Source organism: Trichomycterus rosablanca, chromosome 19, assembly GCF_030014385.1.
Source record: "Trichomycterus rosablanca isolate fTriRos1 chromosome 19, fTriRos1.hap1, whole genome shotgun sequence".
NCBI classification, from domain to species: Eukaryota; Metazoa; Chordata; class Actinopteri; order Siluriformes; family Trichomycteridae; genus Trichomycterus; species Trichomycterus rosablanca.
In genome coordinates this window covers 3,302,026-3,328,105 of record NC_086006.1, presented here as the reverse complement: position 1 = coordinate 3,328,105, position 26,080 = coordinate 3,302,026, and the positions used below count along the sequence as shown (strand labels likewise).

Sequence of the window (26,080 nt, the reverse complement as noted above, 5' to 3'; positions counted from 1 at the left end):
GGAAATACAGCGGAGCTATGGTTCTGATGCGTCACGTTAAGTCTGTCCATTTCTCCGGGAGGCATGTTGCACTTTCTGTACTAGAACTGTTGCTAGGCAATGCCAAGGAATTCAACACCCGAGCACAGAAACGGCTCTCGCGGTTGGCACGTGAAGTGGCACACGATGTCAGGTGAACAGAAATAGAGATACAGACGGCAAAATGAACACCAGGATGAGAAAAGAAAAAATCATATCTTTTTGGTTTTACAGGACCAGCCTGTTCTGTTGGAACCAATACCCCCCAACACACCCCCCTATATCCCCACCCTTATCCGGAAATGTTCCACGCTCAAAGCCTTTATCACACGGTGATTGTTTCAGACAGTAAATCCGTCTGGTTTGTATTCAGAGAGCCGCGAACATTCGTCTCGTCTCTTTTCACCTGTCTCAGACGCCCGTAAGCCCCCGCGGCCGGAGATGTGTCACACGTAAATGTTTTGTTAGCTTCTAAATCCCACACTGACACAGTTTACTTCACAGCCATCTTTGCTACAACAGAATTACGATTCAGCCGGCTGGTTTTTACGGCACCGATGGAAGCATGCTCGCACGTCCACGAATTCATCACGAAGCGAATCTTTTTTTTTGTTATTGCCACTCTAAATACTTTGCATCACAAGCACTTCAAACGTTATTGCTTTGTGGAAGAAAAGCAGATTGAGGGCAGCATTTTAAACCAAAAAAACACCCCATTAGGCTTGATCATTTAGATACGAACCCATACGAACCCAACTGCCCGCGAAGGTTTCTAGCAACAAGTGTTCTCATGATACCGTGAGTTTAACTTTGACTTATAACTTTTAAACTATGGCACATCATCTGACATGAATCCCTCGGTTACAGTCCAAAACAACATGGTGTTTAATTTGCTAGCCGTTGATTGTAGGAGCGTAAACGTACATATGAAATCACATGTTTTAAGCCATGTTTTAAACTCGATAAAAAGTTTGGACATCGAGGTTTCCAACTGGATTGCCATAAATGGTATCAAATTATACACTGATCAGCCATAACCTTAAAACCACCTTGTTTCTACACACATTGTTCATTTTATCAGCTCCACTTACCATATAGAAGCACTCAGTAGTTCTTCAATTATTAACTGTACTCCATCTGTTTCTCTGCATGCTTTGTTAGCCCCCTTTCATGCTGTTCTTCAATGGTCAGGACCCCCACAGGACCACCACAGAGCAGGTATTATTTGAGTGGTGGATCATTCTCAGCACTGCAGTGACACTGACATGGTGGTGGTGTGTTAGTGAGTGTTGTGCTGGTATGAGTGGATCAGACACAGCAGTGCTGATGGTGTTTTTAAACACCTCACTGTCATTGCTGGACTGAGAATAGTCCACCAACAAAAAATATACAGCCAACAGCACCCCGTGGGCAGCGTCCTGTGACCACTGATGAAGGTCTAGAAGATGACCGACTCAAACAGCAGCAATAGATGAGCGATCAACTCTGACTTTACATCTACAAGGGGGACCGACTAGGTAGGAGTGTCTAATAGAGTGGACAGTGAGTGGACACGGTATTTAAAAACTCCAGCAGCGCTGCTGTGTCTGACCCACTCATACCAGCACAACACACACTAACACACCACCACCATGTCAGTGTCACTGCAGTGCTGAGAATGATCCACCACCTAAATAATACCTGCTCTGTGGGGGTCCTGACCATTGAAGAACAGCGTGAAAGCAGGCTAAAAAAGTATGTAAAGAAACAGATAGACTACAGTCAGTAATTGTAGAACTACAAAGTGCTTCTATATGGTAAGTGGAGCTGATAACATGGACAGTGAGTGTAGAAACAAGGAGGTGGTTTTAATGTTATGGCTGATCGGAGTACATTTACATGATAGTGTGTCTTCAATGCTGAATTTTTTTCCCCCCAAATTTGGTAACCCTGTTATGGATTTATTATTTATAATGTGTAATAACGATGGGAATCCAACTGATAATAATGTTTAATTTCCCACCATGAGACTTTTAAGACTCAAACGTTGTTATATTCACATGCATACGACTTTCTAAAGCATGAGAGTATCTACGGCAGCGTATCGGGTTGCATAAGTTATTATAACATCTTTTAATATCAGCACAAACAGGAGCTGTGATTCAACTGAGGGTAAATTTCATGTCTTGTTTATTTTGAATTCTATTTATGAAATCTCTCTTCTCTACAATGCTTTATCATTACTTTCACATGGAAATAGGGCCCAACCTTCTATAGAGTATCTACACTATATGGACAAAAGTATTGGGGCACCCTTTATTTATTTATATATATATATATATATATATATATATATCTTGTCACCTACACTTTGACGAGTGCAATGCGGATCAGCACTGTGTACGGAGAGACACACCCCGTCTCTGTGCAGGCGCCATCAATCAGCCAGCAGAGGTCGTAATTGCACTAGTTATCAGAGAGTTCCCATCCGGCTTTAATATCCCACCCCTATCTGAACAACAGGCCAATTGTTGTTCGTGTGGCTGCTCAGCCCAGCCGGCAGGCAGAGCTGAGACTTGATGCGATGTATTCGAGATCCCAGCTCTGATGTTCTAACGTGTGTTTTTACCGCTGGGACATCCTTTCTAATGTTAAAATTCGTGTGGTTCAGCCACAACAATTGCTAACAAATAGGTCTAATCAATCAGTTATACAGTATAAAAGAAATGATATGCTTCAAACTTTGTAGCAAAGGTTTAGGGAAGGACCTTTGCTGTTCCAGCATGACTGTGCCCTCAGCACCACTCAACTGAGGCCATACAAATGCTCTTTTTTTGACTGAATGGGCACAAAACTTCCCATAGACATACTTCAAAGTCTTGTGAGAGACCTTTTAAGAAGACTGGCTGTTGGTATCGCTGAAAAGATCACGGTTTTTTTTTTTTAATGGGACGTCCAACATTACCACGAATATCTCTCCAGGTTATTACAGTACATTAAAGCATCTATTAGTTCATTATAAGTAGATATTATAATACGTTATGCAACCATCATACATGACTGTTTGGGTTAAGTATTATGCACGAAGGCATAGCTAATTATGACATGCATTATAGACCATTATGCATGTTGTTAATGCAATCACAATGCATTATGAATACAGAGTTTATACCCAGACATAAAGCTCATTAAAACACAGATAATTTAAAAACACATTACAGTTTCAGTGGTACTTTTGTTGAATAGCTTATCGTAATAGGAACACGGGCACGATGTCTTTCAATACTGTCACGTCAAATAGTTCTGTTTAAAGTGAAGGTACTGATGGTACTTAGTGAAAAACACACTGAACCGTTCACACTTTGTGCAACATTTCTGGCAACACGGATAAAGATTGGACTCATCTATGAGCAGCAAGCCAAAAAAAGCCTGTACATACCGATTAAGGATCGAGTGCTACATCAAGGATCTGAAGAAGTACATAAAAAGCCATCAGAAATGGCACGTTACGGAGGTCTGATTGATTTGATCTCATAGGCTTAATAAAAGTTGATCAAAATTCTATCCTATTTTATGCATATGTCTCAGTTTTTTATTGTCGACTGAACAAATGTCAACAAGATGCTACAACAGCTTTCCGACAGTCACCCTAGGTAATACGATTGTTTCTGAAACTCAGCTGTATGTTGTAAAATTTGGAGTTCCTACAGAACTCAGACGTAGGAGGCTCATGTACCAATTGGCTGGCAGTTACACGCCTCCGTTTTTTTATACCAGGCAATTTGTTGCCTCTAAATACAGAGGCACTTAGATCAGTTGGTATTTAATCATAGGGGATCGGAAGCTCATCTTTGGTTGCCTTCACAAGTCACTTGCTGCAAATTTTTCCTTCATTAATGCTCAGCCATCTCAAACATCTCGTCATTCTGCTACGGAAACAGCCGAACACTGCAGGCACGTGGCCACAGATTTACAGCGGTCAGTCTGCACAGCAGCCAATTCAGCTGGAAATGCTTTCACGGGCAACTTCCTTAAAATGACCCTGACCTTGCACAGCTTCCCAACGCCCCGTTTCCAGGAGCCTTTCTCTCAGACTCTCCTCAGTGCATATTATATAGGTTTGAAATTTTTTTAATCAAAAATATAGTCTGACTTTAGGGAGCCGATAATACATCGAAGAGGCGATTCACATTACCGAACCTTATTTTCTGAATGCGTGTGAACCTGGTCACAACATCGAATCACAGAACAGTTCTCTCAATACAGCGAATGATGGATACGTCGGCTGATGATCAAACGTCGATCGAGAAGAAAAAGCGAGATAGTGTACTGGGAAAGACGGATATGCACTGGTGCAGAGATCAGGACAAACTGGACAGCGTGATGTCCACTTGTTCTGAAATGACTTTTTTTCGGGGGGTGAGAAAAGATTCCCAGATGAAGCCTTCATCGACGAGGACATCGAAACTCACCCCCCTTCCCCGGACTAAAGCACGGGGGGGGGGGGGACGAAAAGCTAGCTGGTCGAGGAGCGTAACCCCACCGCTCACATGACTGAGCAGGTCTTGGCCTTCTCCTTCTTAAAGGTGGTGGACAGCAGCTCGGAGCGGCTGGGCAGGTGAAGCAGACGTTTGGAGAGGCGCCGGTTGGGAGTGGGCTTGTTCAGAGGCTGAAGCTTGTTGATGCAGGCCAGCGCGGCAGTACGGAACACGCTGTGGATGCTCTTTTCTGACGTGAAGGCCGAGCACTCCAGATAGGCCTCGGCTCCGAGCTGCTTGGCCATGGCCGAACCCTGAGACATGAGAAGAGATAAAAGTAGGTCTGTTAGGGATGTGGGTGTCTGAACTAATGATCATCATTCATCAAACATCATTCAGATTTTATATTATTTCTGCATTAGAGGTAAAATAAATACATTTGATTGTTTATTATGTGTTTATTTTTGCTTTAATCATGAGCTCTAGCTGGAGACTTTGAGAGCCCAAACAGAAGTGTATAAATTAGGGGGTGTCTGAAACACAATGGGTGTGTTCGAAAACCTAGTGAGCTGCCTTGCTGTCTTACTGCCTACATAGGCAGCTGCCTCAGTAGAGAGGATTCTAATAAGATAACATCGGGTTTCGCTCACTAAGCTAACACAGTTAGCATCATGCCATTCAAACCAATGGGATGAGGTGGCGCAGTGCGCTAGCATGTCAACTAACATCTCCCTCCGTGTACCGAAAATGGTTACATTCACTGACAAGCCCGAATTTGCAAATAAATACATTTGTGCAAGTTTATACAAATTAAAAATCAATAATAATTTATTTACGTTTCTCCGCACCACCTGCCATGTTTTTTTATTTTTCTGTGAGAAAAGTTGTGCTGTATTGAATGCTGGGATTGCCTTCGCCACTAAGGCAGCATCTGACGCTCACTCGTTCTTGAGTCAAAATAGCATTGAAATTTTACGATACCTTACTAGTGAGCATATTAAGGCATCTAGGATTTCGAACAGCCTCCTTCTCGGGAGCGAGCGTAGGATGATGTAAAATGCAACTATGTAGAGAGCGCACTAGGTTTTCGAACACACCCACAATCAGTATCAAGCTGATTTAAAACAGCTCAGAACATTTTATAAACTGGTAAAGAGCCTCTGGGCTCTCAGTGACCCCAATCAGAGAGGCACCATTAAGAAATGGTGAACTGCACATTAGTTCATGATTATCATACCTGCTCATGGGTAATAGGCGTTTGTTTCTGATTGGACAGTTCCATCAGTGTGCAGACGTCTGTACGCAGGTCTGTTTTGCATCCGACTAGTAGAATTCGGGTGTTGGGGCAGAAGTCCATGATTTCGGTTTTCCACTGTACAGAAAAACAGAAACGTGCAAGTCAGGGTGATAAGTTACTCTTCACAGCATTTAAGTCAGAGGAAAAACCCAAGGGCAGTGGTAGCTCAGCGGTTAAGGTACTGGACTAGTAATCAGAAGGTGGATCAAGCCCCACCATCATCAAGTTGCCCCACCATCATACTCTCAATTGCTTGAATTATAGTCGGTCATAACTCTAAGATGTTAAATACAATGACATGGTCCATTTTGGGGGCAGTTGTAGCCTAGTTGTTATGGTACTGTACTAGTAATCGAAAAATCGCTGGTTCAAGCTCCACCACTGCCAGGTTGTCACTGTTGAGCCCTTGAGAAAGGCCCTCGACCCTCAAATGCTACTGTAAGACACTTTGGATAAAAGCGTCCACTAAATGCCACTAAAGAACCCCCGCAGTGTGAAGACAATTTCCCAGTGATGCCTACCTTCTTGAGTCCACTCTCCACAGTGTCTGGACGGCTGATGTCGAAGCACAGGAGCACGGCGTCTGAATCGCTGTAGCACAGTGGCCTCACGTTGTCATAGTAGGGTGAACCTGAGACGAGAGAAGCAAGGATTCACATTAAGCAGTGAATAAATACAAATCAAACACCTTTGCTTTCTATTCTTCTGCTGTATTAACGCTGAACTAATATATAATTTATGGCAGTTGGTTGTTAAATATGATGATTGTGATGATTCCAGTGGCGATACTGGAGTGAGACTCGTTTGGCACAGCGGTTCAGTGAACTACCACACCACCGTAGAGTGTTGAAACTGATGGGTGTGTACACAAACACTATTTGTTGGACAGTGGTAGCCTAGTGGGTAGAGCTTTGAGTAGAATCCAAAGGGGATGCCATACAATGACTGATCCTGCACTCTGACCTCGACTTCCAAACAAGCTGGGATACACGGAAAATAGTTCCATTGTACTGTACACATTTATTCATACTGGGACAACTGCAATTTTGTACTGTTTCTTGCATCACCTATACAGCCTGCTGCTGGCCAAAGGGGTCACCAACGTTAGCATGGGTACTTGGGTACAGCGCAGGACACTTGGCAATGGACAGAAGAACTGAATGTGGGATCGCTGTTATAAAAACGTATCGTACCATAGTGTCCTGTGCAATAGACATAAGGACAAACATGGCCAGAATAATAGCATACACTGCCAACATGCCCTGTCAGGGTTGTGTTACTGCATTGTGACCAGTGACATGGGGAGAACATGCAAACTCCACACAGTAAGGACCCAGGACCTTCTTGCTGTGAGGCGACAGTGCTACCCACCGAGCCACCGTGCCGCCCAGAGTATTTTTGTGATTTGGATTATAGCTGTACCGTGCTATACGGCACCGCCTGAAAAGAGGTCGTAGAATCCGACTTCTTCTGATGAGCATCACTTGATAAAGCTCATCTCATCATCATAAAGCACATTCATTCTTTTCCTTGTTGTTCTATTTGCATTTTAAAGAAGAGGAAACGACAACCGAGCCCCAAATCCGTGCCGATCAATCTCGGTCTCTGTACCTCTCAATTCTACGGATTATACAACAGGAACAGTGAGTTGGGGCCAAGCAGAAGCTCCCACTCTTTCTGAAAATCCTTAAGTAAGCCACCCACCACCATCTTCACGTGTGTGTGTGTCCCACACGCAATACCTCTGCTCCCCCTGTTTCCACAGCAACAGCCTCGGAATCTACCATCTGCAGAGCGTCTTCCACCCACTCCTCCATAAAGGCTTCCCTCTACTGCCAATCATTAGACACCGAGACGTGCCCACCCACCAGTTAGTCCTGAATATAATTCCTGGGTGGAACAGTGTTGGTGTAGCGAAAACGCACTCGGCTCACTGCATACGAAGCCTTTTGTTTGCAGTTTTCATCTTGGTCCGGGGGTCAAGTGAGACATAAGATCAAAGACGAAGGCAAAGTCTCTTGGGAACGGCTTTGACTTCTGTCAGTCGTGTGTTTTGGTGCATTTATTAGTCTGATGTGATGATCGGTGCGTCTGTCCAGCATTGGTGCAATGACAAACCTGATTAAGAAATGTGCAGCATGTACAGCAACTGGCAATCCACTGAACCAAACTGGTATCTGGCTGACACAAGGGACTAGCATGACTACTTTATCCTGGTCGTGTTGGTCCACTCAAACTTTAGCACCACATGGTGTTTAGGTTTGACACCGAACCCCTCAAAGGGCAGTTGTAGCCTAGAAGTTAAGGTACTGGACTAGTAATCAAAAGGTTGCTGGTTCAAGCCCCACCAATGCCAGGTTACCACTGTTGGGCCCTTGAGCAAGACCCTTAACCATTAATTGCTTTGACAGTATACTTTGGTCACTTTGGATAAAAACGCCTGCTAAATGCTGTAAATGTAAACATAACAGCCCCACCCAGCAAAATCTGTCCAGATTCTCCTACAGAATCAATACATACACCTTAAAATACACCGTAAAATACACATTTTTCATTTTGGCAGGTCAAACCAATAGGTAAAAGTAAGTGTTAAAGCCTGAATACCCAAGCATCACTTGCTAATAACTGGCTAAAGTTAGTTGAACTAATCAGATCAGTTTGCAAGCCAAATTTCACAAGGTAAACTCTAAGCCACAAGTTTGTGTCGTCATATAAGAGCAGAACTACTCTGTGCTGCTGCGAGAGCATTAAATCAGTCTGAGCACGACATTTTATACTTTCTAACCAACAGCAAAATACAGAGGAGGCCAAAACATGTTTACACACTTTAATAGATGTTATGAACTCCTCTAGAAGTTGGATAGAATTACGGAAGCAATGTGTTGTATGATGTTTAAAGGTGATGATTGTTTATTAGGTTTTTTTAACGTCATGTTTTACACTTTTGGTTACATTCATGACAGGAACGGTAGTTACTCATTACACAAGATTCATCAGTTCACAAGATTATATCGAACACAGTCATGGACAATTCAGTGTCTCCAATTCACCTCACTGGCTTGTCTTTGGACTGTGGGAGGAAACCGGAGCACCCGGAGTAAAGCCACGCAGACACGGGGAGAACATGCAAACTCCACACAGAAAGGACCCAGACCGTCCCACCTGGGGATCGAACCCAGGACCTTCTTGCTGTGAGGCGACAGTGCTACCCACTTAGCCACCTAATAAATAAATACAAACAACTAATGAATACAGCATAATGTAGACCTAAGAGTTAGATATCATAAGACTGTGTTATATTATGTTTATTGTAGCTTAAAAGAACATAGTTCAACCTGTAGGACATACTTATGTACCTCCACAGTCAACACATAGTTTTTCTTAACTATGAGTGGAAGAGTAATACACGTTTTTAAAAGCACCACAAATCAGCTGATGAGTTTAATTAAGGAAATTAAAAGCAATGCTTGTGCAGAATAAGGGTTGAGAGCTACTGGACTAGTAAAACAGTTAAAGTATTTTAGTATTCCGTAATCAAACAGGCTGTTTATATGTCAAGAAATCTGCATCACACCTGTGAAGCTCTTATATAGCGATCCGTTTCTCATAGTTAAGTCACAACATTGCTGCTCCTGGTGTGAGGATGCATTCAATCGCCCTGATGCTGAAGCACCAATCAATAGACATGCAGACCTGTGATACAGAGGATTTATTTTTAATTAAAGTTGACAAATTACACATCAGGACAGCTGGCAAAGGACACGTCTGACCCACGTGCACTGGAATAATAATGAACTAGAAGCACAGACAATGCTATAAAAGACAATGAGGAAAACAAAGACAGGGGGCGCTATGATGGGACGAAGAGGTAAATGTTCTTTAAATGTTAACACATCATGTAGTTTGAGATCTTGAAGAATGGGTAATAACTGCTTCACCACCAACGATTTCTGGTGTGTTTCTTAGATTAAAAAATATGAAAAAAATAATAACCATGTCTGGACAGAATTTCTCTGCATATTCACCAGGTATTTGCCCGTTTTGGCCATGTGAGATCCAAAGGCAAACCTTTAGAGGACTGGCATGTTGTCGGCAAACCAGAGCTCCACTGCTATTCAGCAACAATGCATTTATTAGATATTAAATAACTGAATTCCTTAATCCTTGCTACATTATATTACGGTTGCATGGTGTGGTGGAAATACCTCAGAGACTGAGAGTTTTATTCTTGTCTGCAGAGAAGGATCACACTGAGAACGTCTTACATAGAAACTCAGTGAATGTGATAAGAAAGAAAAGAAAATAATCAGCCTTTATACTCCCATCAGTGACTTTGTAGGACAGTGGAAGATTCGACCAGTAGAGATTTCTTAACTAGTACACAGAGGTTTCTTAGCTTGTACATAGGAACTGGTCTAAATCATGCACACCACTTTCCAGTAACATTCCATTGTAGCAGTATTCTTGGAATATTGGAATATCACTACTGGCAAACATGCCCTAAGCAGATTAAGTATTAATACTTCCAATGTAAATGGACATTTTCTCCATTGGGTGGAGTGGTCCACAGATCTGTAAAGGTCAGCTCATGTGATGGGTATGTAAAGGCCTTCAACCGTTCCCAGGAAGAACCTTGTGAGGAACAGATGGACAGAGTGGGCCGCGTTCTCTTTTTGTGTGATGCTTAGCCAATTGCCAAGCCTTATCACAGCACACTCCATCTGCTTAACCCTTTCAGTCACTGCTGCCGTTCTTCTGGTTAATGAGGTCAGACTGGATCCGGGACCTTGTACTTCAACCGAGTTGCTTGTAATGCTGATGTAAGATGGACTGGATTTGTAAAAGAAAATGCAATGGCGATTGGATTCAATTGGGAATTTGTAATTGAACGATTATGGTCCCCATTGGCTATTTGATGTTATCTGCTCATATTTCCAGTAAGCATTTAACCTTACTTTAGGTCCAAGTACTCCCTTGATCGACTACTAGAAGCTACAGCAAACACTATACTTCCACTATACCACACTCCCTTTACCTCACTGATAATCAGTAGTCTGTGCTGCCAGTAACAAACCAGCCATTGACTCCTGACTCTTGATTTTCACCAGATTATGCACTGTTCTAAATAAACCACACTAAGGTGTAAAATATTGGTGTAAAAGCACCTGTAAGTTCCTGTTCATTAATGTGAGGTGATTTGACTTTCTAGCTCTGAATTCATTCCTCCACGGATGCAGATAGGAATATTACAGATTAATCAGTTAACCAATAACTGTCATAAAAGTCATTGTTGGGTAAATTCTGTGTGTTAAAAAGGTCAGTCATTATACTTTTATTCAAAGTGACTTACAGTTGTGGCAGTATACAGTGCAAGCAATTGAGGATTAAGTGCCTTGCTCAAGGGCCCAACAGTGGTGAGGCTTGAACCGGCAACCTTCTGATTACTGGACCAGTACCTTAACCTTAACAGGCTACAGCTGCCTGTTACAGGTGATAAAGTGTTTCATGTTAGGATTAGTTCCAACAGTGTCCAGTCTAGTCCAGCTGGTCTGTGTGATTGAGTAAAATGGTTTGTTTTTTTTTAAGAAAGGAAGTTTGGAAGCCTGGTCTTGGTCTATCTAATCAGGAGTCATTGTTTGGTAAATTCTGTGTGTTAAAAAGGTTGTTTAAATTCAGTTGAGACTTACTATAAATGTGCACACGCCAGTTTACTGTTTCTTAAGTACGCTGCCATTCTAATCCAAGGTAAAAAGTGTTTGGCATTCATATTATGTTTTGTTATATTATTAAATTGTGCCAGGTTTAGGGGTAAAACTGTTTATAAGCTTATAATAACTGCACTTGTCAGGAAAAGCTTTAATACATCGACTGCATGTTTATTAGAGTTTGTAATGAACATTTATCCAAAACAACTTAAGAGTTTCTCCAAAGCACAAAGAGTTAAGAGCCTTGCTCAGGGGTAGGGCTTGAACCAGCGACCTTCTTATTACTGCAACTACCAACTAATGAACTGTTGGAACTGACTACCATTTAAAATCTACATTCTGAATGATGAACTGGTTCTGCTCTCTGTTTATGTTCGTCTTACTGTTCTACATCACGTCTTGTTCACGATGTTAGACTGTTTATCATTAAATAAACTTGTTGATATGAAAATGTGTTTATATTTAAGTAAGATAGGCTACTGCTGCATCCCTATTCAAAACTAACAATTAAAAATATGTAAACTCACATAAAATTACTGGTTGGCAACAGTTCAGATTTCACATCAAGTTGGAAATGCTGGTCAGGAGTCAAACTTAAACACCATTAAGGTCTAAAAAAATCTCTGAATTAATCGACACTGCAGAGGTCAATGCGAGGAAGACAAGGCTGGGAGAGGTCAATGACTATAAAGGATCTGTGTATAAGGGTGAACAGAACAAAATAGTGAGCACATCCCACCCCCCGCATTCCCATTAAAGATAGATGGGAACGAGTCCTGGCGCATTCCTACACGCAACCCCCGCCAGCATGTTCTCTGTCCTCACCAAGATACAGAGTGGCCAGGAATCCTTCAGGGTCCCCATTGAGAATTATACAAAGAAGGCCCCCTCTTGCTAGGACGCAGCTATCCATGACCTGTAGGGCGTTCCTCATTCACGGGGTCGACCGGGAGCCGTTCCTGCTCCTGAGTCAAGCTATCGATGCTTCTATCAGGAAAGAACTCATTAATCTAGTCAAAGCTCCAATGTGCTTATAGGCCGCTCTGCTTGGTCATCGTATGTAATCTTCACCTGCTGCAGCTACCAAGTTCAGATTTGCAGAAATAAGTGGCAATTAACATAATAAATACCTTGTTACAGGTGATAAACTGCTCTATGTTAAAATTAGTTCCAAAAGAGTGTCCAGTCTAGTCCAGTTGGTCTGTGTGATCAGTGTCAAGAGGTCGAATAAGATGTCTGAGATAACCCAGTGAACAGAGCTATCGAGCACCATGAAACGCCAACACAACACAATCACAGCCATCCCAGTGTGGAATGAACTAGTGGTTTAAACCATATTTTGCTAAACAAGGCCAGAAGAGTCATGCCTTTTTCTTAATACATGAGGCAAAATATCCATGTAATGTAAGGAAAATTTTTTAATTCTGCCCTCATCTGTCTGATTTCCTGTTGTGCCCTTTCGCCTCCATGCTCATCCTTTAAAGCTCGCTCTGCCCCTGCACTGGCTCGTCTCCAAACACACCAATCAGTTCAAACAGCGGCTGCCAAGATGATACAGGACACAACCCTGTGGCCACAATTTTATTGACCTTTTTGTTCTAGTGTCTATAAACAAGAAGAAATACCCCCTGCCCCACGTCTGCCTGGTTTCTTCCAGGTACATCAGTTTTCTTCAACGTCCCAAACACTCCAGTAGGTGTGAATTGGTGTGACTAAGCAATGCTTTAGCACTCTGTCCAAAGTGTATGTCTGCCCTGTAGTCAGGGTTTTTTGCACTGGAATAGGACCTGGAACCACTGCAGGCCTGATCAGGATACAGTGGTCACTAAAGGAATGCAACAGTATGAAATGAATCCAAATCAAACCTAATTTCTCAATCAAAGCCACAGTGAAGCTCTGTTATTTTGGATACATGATGGACACATGGACAAGATTATTATTCTTGGAGGAATACAAGAGGAAGAGGATGGGCAGCAACAGAAGACAGAATGTTCTGGATAAACACTGTATACAATAAAGCAACATCTAAATTCCCCCTCACCACATGTAAGCAGCCGGAGCCACTCAGTGCTGATGATGCTAACGCTACGGGTGGAGGATGTTCTACGTAAACATGAGTAACGGGTGCGAGATGCATCACATGCCGGCTCTGAGTATTCAGCCATGATTTCAGCATCACTGACTAACACACACACTCACACAGTTCAGTGTAAATCAGGTCAACAAGCTACAACAAAAAGCCTTTGTGAAGAGACTGACTCAGCAGCCATGCGCTCTTCATGACTATACATAAACACACACTGCAGTGTTACACATGTTTATAATAAAGTTAGGGTTTTATTCCATTCTAATAAAGCATTATTAACCAATGGGATGACAGAAAAAGCAATATGCATTATAAGACTTGACCATAAGTTTGTTGGACATCCCATTTTAAAACCATTGGCATTAATATACAGTTGCTGCCTCTTTGAGGCTATAACAGCATTCCCCTTTCTGGAAAGACTGTACACTATATTTTTAGAGTGTACATGTGGAAATTTGTGTCTATCCATTACAAAAACATGTTTAAGGTTCTTTATTCAAGGTTTACTGGGGTTGAGGCCAGGGCTAAGGGGTTCCTCCAAACAAAACTTTGTGTGTATTGGCATTGTTAGGCTTAAGCAGGAACGAGCCTCCCCCAAAGTTAGAACATAACTGACTTTATATTGTATAATTCTCTGTATACACTGACCAGGCATAACATTATGAGTTGAAGTGAATAACACTGATTATCTCTTCATCACATCTCTTCATATATTAGGCAGCAAGTGAACATTTTATCCTCAAAGTTGATGTTAGAAGCAGGAAAAATGGGCGAGCGTGAGGATCTGAGTGAGTTTGAAGGCCAAAATGTGATGGCTAGATGACTGGGTCAGAGCATCTCCAAAACTGCAGCTCTCGTGGGGTGTTCCCGGTCTGTAGTAGTCAGTATCTATCAAAAGTGCTCCAAGGAAGGAACAGTGGTAAACCGGCGACAGGGTCATGGGCTGCCAAGGCTCATTGATGCACGTGGGGAGCGAAGGCTGGCCCGTGTGGTCCGATCCAGCAGACGAGCTACTGTAGCTCAGATTGCTGAAGAAGTTAATGCTGGTTCTGATAGAAAGGTGTCAGAATACACAGTGCAGCACAGTTACAGGGCTGTTTTGGCAGAAAAAAGGGGACCAACACAATATTAGTAAGGTGGTCATAATGTTATGCCTAATTGGTGTATATTACCTTTAAGTAATGGATGTGTCAAAAACACTAACTTAACAATAAGAAGCAAGTCTACATACTTCTGTCTATATGGTATGCTCAGGGCAGTAATCTTATAATTTAGATCTCTTTAACATTACGTATTAGTTTTTTCTTATTTATTTGTATTATTTTTGTCTTGACTGCAATCTTGTAATTGGATGCGAGTTACCAGCATTCTTTGCTTCAAATATACAGAACACTGAACTGGCTAAAATCTTGCACCACGGTAAATCTAAAAGCAAAATAATGATATAGTTCTTCAGACATTAGCTGAGTCATGGCTAGGACAGATAAATTATTGTCAAGAAACTAGTTTAATTAACTACAATTATCATATCAGTAGACAAAATTGTGATCACGAAAACGCTACACCACTGTATTTTCAGTCCCGATTTAGCAGCAGAACAGATAAAGAAACTGTAACCACCCTTGTCAGCGCACATCAGCATGATATACAGGCAAGGTGCCAACTCGACTGTGAAAAGGAGACCACGGTCCTCAGTAGCTATAGTCTCACATTAACATAGATAACATTGGCATTGTTAAATTCTGTGAAGCAAAACCAGATCATCTGGTTTGCCTAATCAAATTACCATAACTGGTCAGGACTCGTCTCATTTAAATACAGAACGACTGTGTTGCTGTGGGTCTGAAATAGCTGTGATGGTTTAGATGGTTCACCCAGGCTCTAATTAGCCTCTAATAATCAACAAACAAATAAATACATTTATTTGCATGAATGTACATGAATGTAAAGCCGTATTGTGTTGAAATGAGCATTTATACAACAGCAGACTTTAGTGGCCATGTAATCTGACGCTTAAACTCAAAAGACTTAAACTCAAGATGGGCAGTAGCCAAAATGTTGTATTTAGAAAGTACACATATACTGTACATATATATGTCCCTTAAGTATTTTTTAATGATTAAAAATGAGGATAGCTGATGACTTCTACATGTCCATATAAAAAAGCTTGTATACACATCATCATTTAGGCTAAGCCACCAGTATTACAAAAAGTCTAGGACGCTTTGTACAGATCTCAGTAGCACATTATAGATTTTCACAAGTCATTTTGGGACATTTAAACAATTTAAGCAACTTTAAGTCCAATGTTTATTTGCATTAGCACTAATGTGTCTGGATGGTCACATGTCATCCAAGACCCACTAAAACCAGGTTTGTCCTAAATTAGAAGCTGCTGGAACGAGGGTGATACTGTCTGAAAGCTTCTACTTCATAACTGTTATCTTCACTCTCAGAAGAAGATTGTTACTCATCACATGAACCAAATTTTAGAGTAGAGTGATCAAAGATACGATAACAAAAGCTTTGAGCCTTGATTCTCTAACCAGATACCTGAATATAAAATCAAGCAACATCAGCGTATCACCAAATACTGAAGCAACAGCAGAAAACATTTTCTGCTATTTACCACTGCCCTAAAAAGCCAGACTGGCAGATCGTACCTGATGTGTCCCACAAACTCAGCTCCACACGCTGGTCTTCCAGCTCCAGGCATGCTGTGTAGTTCTCAAACACAGTAGGAACATATGTCTGTCGAGACACACATCACACAACCTTATTAGCACTCTATTAATCTCACACAGATGAATACACAGCCATTTCAATCAGGTCTGATTATTATAACAGTTATAGCAATAGCTGCTCATATTGAATAGTACAGCAACACCTACTCACATTGATTAATATTAGCATCTTTATATTGCATGTATTACTATATACAGTGAATGCATTCTTGCACTGATTACTGTTTTAGTGCATTCTCAGTGCTTTTCTTACATTGCTTACTACATCAGCTGCATTCTGTATTGATTACTGCATCGATGCATTGGTTTAGTTTCTGCTGTCTTGTATTGATTACTGTATCAGAATTCCTATACAGTATCAGTGCTTTCTGATAGTACCTCAGTGCATTATCACATTGATTATTATATCAGTATGATCTTATATTAATTGTTGTAGTAATTGCATTTTGTATTGCAATTACAAATTCAATGTTTTTTCATATTATTTGCATAATTTGAAAGTATTCATACTGACTATTATATCAGCTGTCATATTAACAACTAAATCGATGCATTATCATGCTGATTATTAGATTCGAACTTATTGATTATGCATGCATGCTGATCTTAATGTAATGCTAATGAATGAACAAATATATATATATATATATATATATATATATATATATATATATATATATATATATATATATATATATATATATATTCTTGCTGCAAACATAAATTACCTCTTCTGACAGCCACAACTTCTTAAGTCGTAATTTAAAACTGAAATACTTAATAGGACTTTTAATCATTGTTTTAAGTCATTTAAAAGCAGGACTTTATTATAGTAATGAATGAATTAAATGTCACATTACCTCTGGGTAGCAGTCCTTGGCCAGAACCTGCAGCATTGCAGTTTTCCCGCATTGCACATCTCCAACCAGAACCAGTTTACATCTGATCACCAGCGGCTGTGTGTTTCTTCTTTCCTTCATGATTTCAGCTTTTAAGATAAAAATCCGCTGCGTTATGAACTGCACACTGACTTTGATATAAACTGCGCACACGAGTCCTGAACTGCGCTTAACTAATGTGACTGGGTGACGAACTGTGGAGTTTTTATAGTTCACCGCAACAGCCAATCAGATCGCAGGATTCCGTTTCTGTTCGGCAGCAGCCAATAGGATCTCTGCATTCGATTCCCAAGCGCCTTGTGCTTGCCTTGCCTCACTAGCCCAAAATCTGTGGCGACGTCCAAAACCAAAACCGCATTGAGTGAACCGACACATATAAAGTATAAATCTTACATACAGTAAAGAAGGAAAATAGTATATTAAGGATCCTGGAGTGTCCAATGTCCACCGTCAAGCCAGCTTTAATCAGGCTATACTGATAATAATTTTAATAATAATAATAATACATTTTATTTATATAGCGCTTTTCAAGATACTCAAAGACGCTTTACATAAGACAAATAATCAAAACAAATACGTACATACACCATACAAATCATAGTACAAAATCAAAATAGTACATCAACATCAAGAATAATTAAGATAAAAACAAAGAGAGCAGCATAAGACAGTTCATTAAAAATTAGCTAAATTATGAGAGAGAACAACAAATATAGAACAATTTCTTAAAATTAGACAGAAACAGGACAGATTTACATGCAATCAGGAAACTGAAAACTTACAAGTTTTAGGATCTAGGACTTCACATTTCTGTCGTGATCTAAGTATAAAAACTATTAAAAAGAATAGCAAAAATAAAAGCATTTATTTCGTGTTGTTACAAGTTAAATGCCATATTGAATAGATGAGTTTTGAGAAGTGACTTGAATTTGGACAGGTCAGGACAATCTCGTAGGTGTTTGGGGAGAGCATTCCATAAAGATGGAGCAGCTATGGAAAAGGCCCTGTCACCCCAGGTCCGGTGCTTGGTCCTAGAGGGTATGGACAGTAGGTTAGCCTCAGAAGAGCGAAGGCTACGGGAGGGAATGTGCTGATGGAGCAGGTCGGTGAGGTAGGATGGGGCCTGATTATGGAGAGCTTTGTGAGTGAATAGAAGAATTTTGAATTGAATGCGTTGAGCAACGGGAAGCCAATGAAGTTTTTGTAGAACAGGTGTAATATGATCACGGGAGCGAGTATGAGTAAGGAGGCGAGCAGCTGAATTCTGGATATACTGAAGTTTTTTTAGGATTTTGTTAGATGTACCATAAAGGATGCTATTGCAATAATCAATTCTGGATGTAATAAAAGCATGAATCAAGGTTTCGGCGGCAGAAAAGGAGAGTGATGGACGTAGACGTGCTATGTTTTTTAGATGAAAGAAAGCAGTTTTGGTGATGTGATTTACATGGCGGTCAAAAGAGAGGTTGCTATCAAAAATTACACCAAGATTTCGGATGTTAGAAGACGGAGACAAAGTGTCATTATCAATGGTAATTTGAAAATTTTTTGTGGTTTTTGCCAGGGTTGTAGGACCTACGATGATCATATCTGATTTTTCACAGTTTAATTTGAGGAAATTAGCTTTCATCCACAATTTCATTTCAGTGATGCAATTTGTCAGAGTGGAGTGAAGTTCAGTATTAATGGATTTGGAGGAGATGTAAAGCTGAATATCATCAGCATAGCAGTGGAAATGTAAACCATGCCGACGTATGATGTCACCAAGGGGGAGCATATAAAGAATAAACAAAAGGGGACCTAACACTGAGCCTTGGGGAACGCCTTGGGACAGTGGAGCAATGGCAGAACTACAATTGTTGATATTAACAAACTGTTGTCTGTTTACGAGATATGACCTTAACCACAAAAGGGCAGTACCAGTGATGTTGACAGAGGATTCAAGGCGGGACAGAAGAATGGAGTGATTAATGGTGTCAAAAGCTGCAGTAACATCAAGGAGGACGAGAATATTAATTTGTCCAGAGTCTGAGGAAAGAAGAAGGTCATTTGTGACTTTGAGGAGGGCTGACTCAGTGCTGTGCTGGGGGCGGAAACCAGACTGAAATGATTCAAATAGATTATTGGAATTTAGGTGATCTTTGAGCTGTGAGGCAACAACACGTTCCAGTATTTTCGACAGAAATGGAAGATTGGAAATGGGCCGAAAGTTACTCATAATGTTAGAGTCAAGTCCAGGTTTTTTAAGTATGGGAGTAACAGCAGCCAATTTGAGTGATTGAGGGACTGAGCCAGAACTAAGAGAGGAATTGATTATCTCTGTGATAAGTGATGAGATAACTGGAAAACAACCCTTAACAAGTTTTGATGGAGCAGGATCCAAAACACAAGTGGAGCTTCGCATCCCTGTTAAGATCTCAGATAGGTCCAAATGAGACACAGGTGAGAACTGAGACAGAGGCTGGGTAATAAATTGAGATGAGATAGGCGGAGAAACAGAGATGACAGGGGAAACTGTCAGAAAATTGTGGATATTCTCAACTTTTGTTTGAAAAAATGAGAGGTAAGAGTTACACTTGTCAACTGTAAAGGAATTGGTAGTATTGTCAACTGGTTTGAGAAGTTTATTTATTGTGGAAAAGAGAGTCTTAGGATTTGTTGATCCAGCATGTATGAGTTCGGAATAGTAAGTGGATCGGGCTGCCGTAAGAGCGTCTTTGTAATGTTGAAGATAATCAGAATAAATCTGATAATGTACTGTTAGACCGGTTTTCTTATAAAGTCTTTCAAGCTGGCGTTTACGGGATTTCATTTGGTGAAGCTCAATTGTGTACCATGGTGCAGAATGACTAAATGAAACAAATTTGGTTCTCAAAGGAGCCAGCTCATCAAGACATGAGGCGAGTATGTCATTATAGTAATCGACAAGGTCAGATGAAGTACTAGACAGTACAGGACAGACAGACATCTTTTTAACAAGAGAATCTGAGAAAGCAGAGGGAGAGATATATTGAAGATTCCTGAAGGATATTTTACGTTTAGCTCTAGTGATGGGCCTAGTGACCTCAATGTCCATGATGATTGTCAAATGATCAGAGACAGTAAGGTCATGGCTGGACGGCTGATGAACTAGGACACCAGTAGAGCAGACAAGGTCAAGAGTATGACCTTTTTTATGAGTTGGAAAATGTATATGTTGTGTGAAATTAAAACACTGTAACAATTCCAAAAATTCCCTGGCAAATTTACAGTTGTTGTCATCAATATGGATGTTAAAATCACCCATAAGCAGTACAGAGGATGAGAGGGCACTAAGCTGGGTTAAAAAATCTGAAAAGTCAGAGAGAAAGGAAGCGTTTGGCTTTGGCGGACGATAAACTACAGCAGTGACCAGAGGAGTAGGCCCTGACAACTTGAAAGCCAGGTGTTCAAAAGAAAGAGCAGCAGGAAAAGACAAAGTGGTTATTTTAATATCATCCCTATAGACTGCAGCAACACCACCACCTCGCCCTTCCATACGAGGTTCATCAATATACGAGTATCCCATTGGCGTGGTCTGATTTAACGTAAAATAATCCAAGGGTTTATGCCAAGTTTCAGTGAGACAGAAAAAGTCTAGTTCACTGTCAGATATAAATTCACTAAGTACAGTACTTTTTGTGTTGAGTGAACGAACATTAAGCAATGCCATTTTCAAGTGGTATTGTTGTGTAGTTGGCTGTGAGGAACGAGGAAGAGAACGGAGATTTGCTAAGTCCACTCCGCGTTTCCCATCCCACTCCGTGGACAGCGTTGTCATGGAGACTACACCGCTACTGGTGTGCAAGGCAGCAGCGCTCTGATGACGTGTTTGCGGAGCGACAGTGCGCACGGCTGACCAGAAGGATGGAATAGCGTTACCGTTTCGAAGATAAACAAGCTTTCTCCGGGAGCCCCTGTGAATATAACGAGGCCGGCGAAGGAGTCCAAGCTGTTTGATGACTGAAATACACGATGGAGTAGTGCAGTTGTTGAACTTCCTCAGCTGGTCAACGGAATAGTTCAACATCGTGCCGATCCCAGGAAAACTCATCCACCGTTCACCACCGGCCGCAGACGCGATGTACAGTAGAAAGAACAAAAAGTATCAAAAGCACAAATAAAAGTATCAAAAGTAACATAAAAGAAATAGATCCACAAGGTGTGTAAAAAGATGAAAACGAAAAACGATAAAAATACAATAAAATACGGTAAAATACGGTAACGGTAGCGGCAGCCAAATGCGCCAGCGTCCACCATCACCATGGCAACACGCATGAAAACATACTACTATTTTGGGCTTACAAGCTACTCTGTGCAGCATTTAGCTGATCTATCCAAAGAATACTTTAATGACTGAATACAAATTGAGCAGTTCAGCCATGCACCATGGTGGTGATGATTCTTGAACCAGCAACCTTCTGATGACTATTCCAATACCTGTATCACCGAGGTACCACTGCCCAATACTGTCCATTACAATATCCATATAGATAGTCGAGCTTGGGGGCAATGGGTAGCTCAGTGGTTAAGGTACTGGACTAGTACCTAAAATAGGGTTGCCAACTTTCAGAACTGGAAATAAGGAACACCCTGGGCTGGCGGGTTCGGCGTAAGGCATAGGGTTGGGGGTGGGATGGCGGGTGTTTACCTAAACGGGAGCCGGGGGGTAGGTGGTTAGGGTTGCACCTATAAAATGTCTGCAGCATTTCTCTCACATTGATAAAAATACGGAACAAAGCGCGTCCCGTATCAGTTCAATACGGAACACGACGTTTAGTTTCCAAATAAGGAACGATTCCGTATTTTACGGGACGGTTGGCAACCCTTACTTAAAAGGTTGCCAGTTCAAGCCCCACACTTTCCAAGTTGCCACTGTTGGGCCCCTGAGCAAGGCCCTAAACCCTTACTCAAGTTGTATTTAGTTATAATTGTAAGTCACTTTGAATAAAAGTGTCTGCTAAATGCAGAAAATGTAAAGTGCACATTTTAGAGCAGAGGCTTCTTCCTGACAATACAGCCTTTGTGGCCATGGTAAAGTAAAGCTTGCTTAACTGTGGACAGTGTTACCCAAGTTTAGACAGCTTCTAATTCAAGGCAGACCTGGTTTAAGTAAATTAGGCTTCTATCTAATTCAGGAAAAATACACTCTTAGCTTAAGGTTAATGTTGCTGTTTTTAATTGTGCTAGACCAAGGTGAGCAAGATGTTTTTCTGCCAACCAGCACTACCATGACTAAATTTGCCCCAGAACTAGCCCCAGATCTTCATATTGTCAACAATTTAACCATAACAAGTGATCAAAACACCTGTAGACATACAGTGGCTCCGTATTCACCTCTTAAAGAGTGAGGTTAAACAAGCTGTTCTAATTCTCCACCCACTACTTCATGTATTACAGTAAACTGTCTGCACTGGCTACACCTTACATTACAGTAATAACGGTAGTTCTGAAAGTCCGTTGACTCAGTGTGTTATGAAAGATGTTTAGTTACATATCTTACTGTTAAATGTTTTGGCATTAGAAGCACACAATACAGTTTGATAGGTCATAAGTGCAATGAGCCCCCACTGAGCTGTCTAGACTTTCCTGTAAGTGGCCCAACCGCCCACACCCCCACCCCCATGACAGCTTTTGAATGAAGCTAAATTCAATTAATGTTGCAGCAGTGTTTATTTCAGTCCAATACATAAATTTCATTTCCAGTCAATGTGGGACACTGTGTAAAAATCTAATGAAAACTAAAAACTGTAATTTGTTAACTGATAACAGGTGAGGCCATCAAGATTGAGTATAAAAGGGCATCCACCAAAGGCTGAGTCTTTGCAATCAAGCATGGGTCGTGGTTCACCACTTTGTGCCAGACTTCATGAGGGAAAAGATTGCACATAATCTATATCATTTACTACCTACAGTACTCAATATCATGAAAAGATTTGGTGAGTAAAGGGTGAACACTGCTGCTGAGAGTGTGTGACCACTGAGCCCTCAGGCGGTATCATTTGAGAAACCACCATGCTACTGTGACGGACATGATTCAGGAGTACTTTGAAAAATCGTTGTCATTTAACACAGTCCACCGCTGCATCAACAAATGTAACCTGAAACTGTATTATGCAAAGACAAAGCCATATATTAATTTTGAGCATAAACACAGACGAGTTCTCTGGGTCCGTCATCAAGTCATCTAAGAACGGACTAAAAGACAGTGAAAACGTGTTCTGAATCAGACAAAGGCAAACACAGGCTGTCGAGCAGCTGAAGCTTTATACCAAACAAAAACTGAGATGAATTCCATTTTCAAAGCTGCAACAATTAGCGTCCCCAGTTCCCAAACCATTAAAAGAAAATATTCCAACATTTTTAAGTGTGTTGCAGGCATTCATTTCTAACTTTGTTTAACAAATAGAATTTGAAGTTTGTCATTAAAAACATTGGTTGTTTTCTCTTGTCCATTTGTCTGTAAGTTTTTATTGCATCTTTAAAAAGTGTCCAAACCTTTCTGGAAATAGGGTTTGTACATTTAGGGAAACTTTCAGTTAATAGACTGACTAAAAATCCCAAGTGTTTGACCAGCTGAGACTTGTTTTCTGACTAAGTAAAACTTTACGGTAAATACGTGCCCACACACTCAGCTCAAACCACATTCATTTCCTTGTGGTTACAGATATAATTGGACCGACTGTGTTCTATAAACATGAAAAAGTCACTGTGTAGCCTGGACAACAGAATCCATTCTTAATTTCCTTGATTTAATATTATTCTGCACTTATCGGTTAAGACAGACTAATCCAGCAATTTAACAGTTTTGTGGATGGGGTTAAATTTCTCATCATAACATAAATATGGGCTTCCCAAAACAGCATGACTAGCTTTAAATCCTAGGGCATCATCGTATTTATTCATTTATTTATCCATTTATTCATCCATTTATTCAAGCATTTTATTTTAATTAGTTTCTAACCTTTTTATTCTTTTATTTAAATTATTATTAAAGTATTTGTGCCTTTCTGTCCTGTAACTCCTTTATAAAAGATGCTATATAAATAAAGATTATTATTATATTATAACAAACTGCCTGGTCTATAAATCCCTACATAGCCTGGCTTCATGGTACAGTTGCAGTGGAATATTTACACACACTAGTCAAGGACTATTTTTTGGCAGTCTTAAGATTTCAATGGTTTCTGTTATTGTTCTTTGTAATTGAATGACTGGAACACAGTTCCTTGTCAAAATAAAGGCGTTTAGCTCTTTTTACATTTACTGTGGGTTTTCTAAAAATATCCTTTATCCAGAAACGTACACTATATGAACAAAAATATGTGGACACCTGGCATTGTTAAACATCTCTTTCCATAACAATTCACATAAAAATAAGAAAGGCTTTTTACAAGATTTTGGAGTATCTGCTGACATTTGTAACATTTAAACATGTAAAAGAGCATTTTTATAATGATGTTGCTCCAGAGTTGGGCTGGCTTGCAATCAAAATTTTAGTTCATTTTGATGGTGTTTAATGGGGCTAAGAGCTCTGTACAGGTGATTGGATTTCTCTTTACACAAAACTTGTCAATCCATGTCTTAATATATCTCATTTTGCAAGCAAATACATGAGCACAGTTATGCTAGAACCAGAAAGGCCCTTTCCTAATTGTTACCACAGAGTTGGATGCATATAACTGATTTTATGTAATTGCTTTTTAGCACTGAGGCTGAGGCACTTGATCTCTCAAAGTTGTAGGGGTTTTCTAACAATTTTAGTGATAAAATGAATGTTATTATTTTGGTGGTGTAGAGAATAGTTTTGTTGATAGCCCAACATTCTAACCACTAGGCTGTTACTGGTAGTGTTCCTGTCCTGTACCCAGTGTTCAGCTGTGACCCTGAATGGGATACAGCAGTTTCTAAAAATGATGCACCCACTACCAACACTGCTCAGTTTCCTGAGCTCAAACATTTAAATGGCCCAGATCATGATCAACAGTTCTACTCTCTGATGACACTTCAAGGTTACATTTGTATCTTAAACACCCTGGAGAGCCTCTGTGGAGAATTAAGGAGCTCCCTCTTGAGCCGTTCTCTTATTCAATTACTCTCTTAACTGCTATTAGTTGGCCATGTCTACAAACATTACGGGGGACAGTTTGATACCCTGCTGTGTTCAGGACAAAAGACAATGGTGAGGCTATTGGTAGGCAATCCACCATCCAAATTGGCTTCATTTAGCTACAGCTGAACTTGTGAATACACATGAACACAAGCTAGAAAGGGTAAGTAAGAGTGTGATGCCTTTCAACAGATTAGGGTGTCTGAAACGTGTTCTAGCCTTCACACAGGATAAGTTCTGGAGTCACTGTGACCTTGATTAAGATGAATAAATTACCTATAAATCATCAGTCCATGAATAAAACAGTTTGCTCTTGGCTACTGCACTATGCTCCCTGCACTATGCTTCACAGGTGGGATAAGGTTGTCTGGTGGTCTATAATATGTATGAATTTGATGGATAAGAATTTAAGATGCCAAAATATAGTCTTAAATCCAGTACAAATGTTTTTGGTCTTCCATAGTTAGTAACACATTGAGCACTGGTTTTGTCAGAATGTGTTTATGTTACTGTTTAGCTCCTAACCAGTCGAATAATGGATCAGTTATTTAAAACCACTTTTTAAAAAATAAATACATGGGCACAGCTTCAGTGGAATTTTGGTAACATTGATATTTGCTTTGTACAAGCTAATTTCCTGTTAATTTTACTTTCAGTCTTCCATTGTACTTCCTCTAACAGGAGAATGAAGAGATCAGATTTTCCCTTTTCAGGTCTTTTAATGTTTCCTCCTGTCTTTTAGGGTG

General features: G+C 40.6%; 1 protein-coding gene across 1 annotated transcript; it reads right to left on the bottom strand.

Annotated features, from left to right (window-relative positions):
- Positions 1 to 3,637: 3,637 nt before the first annotated feature.
- Positions 3,638 to 17,287, bottom strand: rnd1b (Rho family GTPase 1b). Its single transcript, XM_063015311.1, has 5 exons — positions 17,168 to 17,287; positions 16,227 to 16,314; positions 6,294 to 6,403; positions 5,713 to 5,847; positions 3,638 to 4,789 (listed from the first exon to the last, which is right to left on the bottom strand). Exons 1-5 carry the CDS (start codon positions 17,285 to 17,287, stop codon positions 4,544 to 4,546), a joined length of 699 nt encoding a protein of 232 aa, XP_062871381.1. The 3' UTR covers positions 3,638 to 4,543.
- Positions 17,288 to 26,080: the final 8,793 nt, after the last annotated feature.

Bases quoted from the DNA above. Each gene is read 5' to 3' on its own strand.
- rnd1b (XM_063015311.1), bottom strand. From the start codon at position 17,287: ATGAAGGAAAGAAGAAACACACAGCCGCTGGTGATCAGATGTAAACTG. The intron at 16,315-17,167 runs GTAATGTGACAT...GTGTCTCGACAG, and splicing joins CCAAGGACTGCTACCCAGAG to ACATATGTTCCTACTGTGTT. The intron at 5,848-6,293 runs GTAGGCATCACT...TTTTCTGTACAG, and splicing joins TGGAGAGTGGACTCAAGAAG to TGGAAAACCGAAATCATGGA.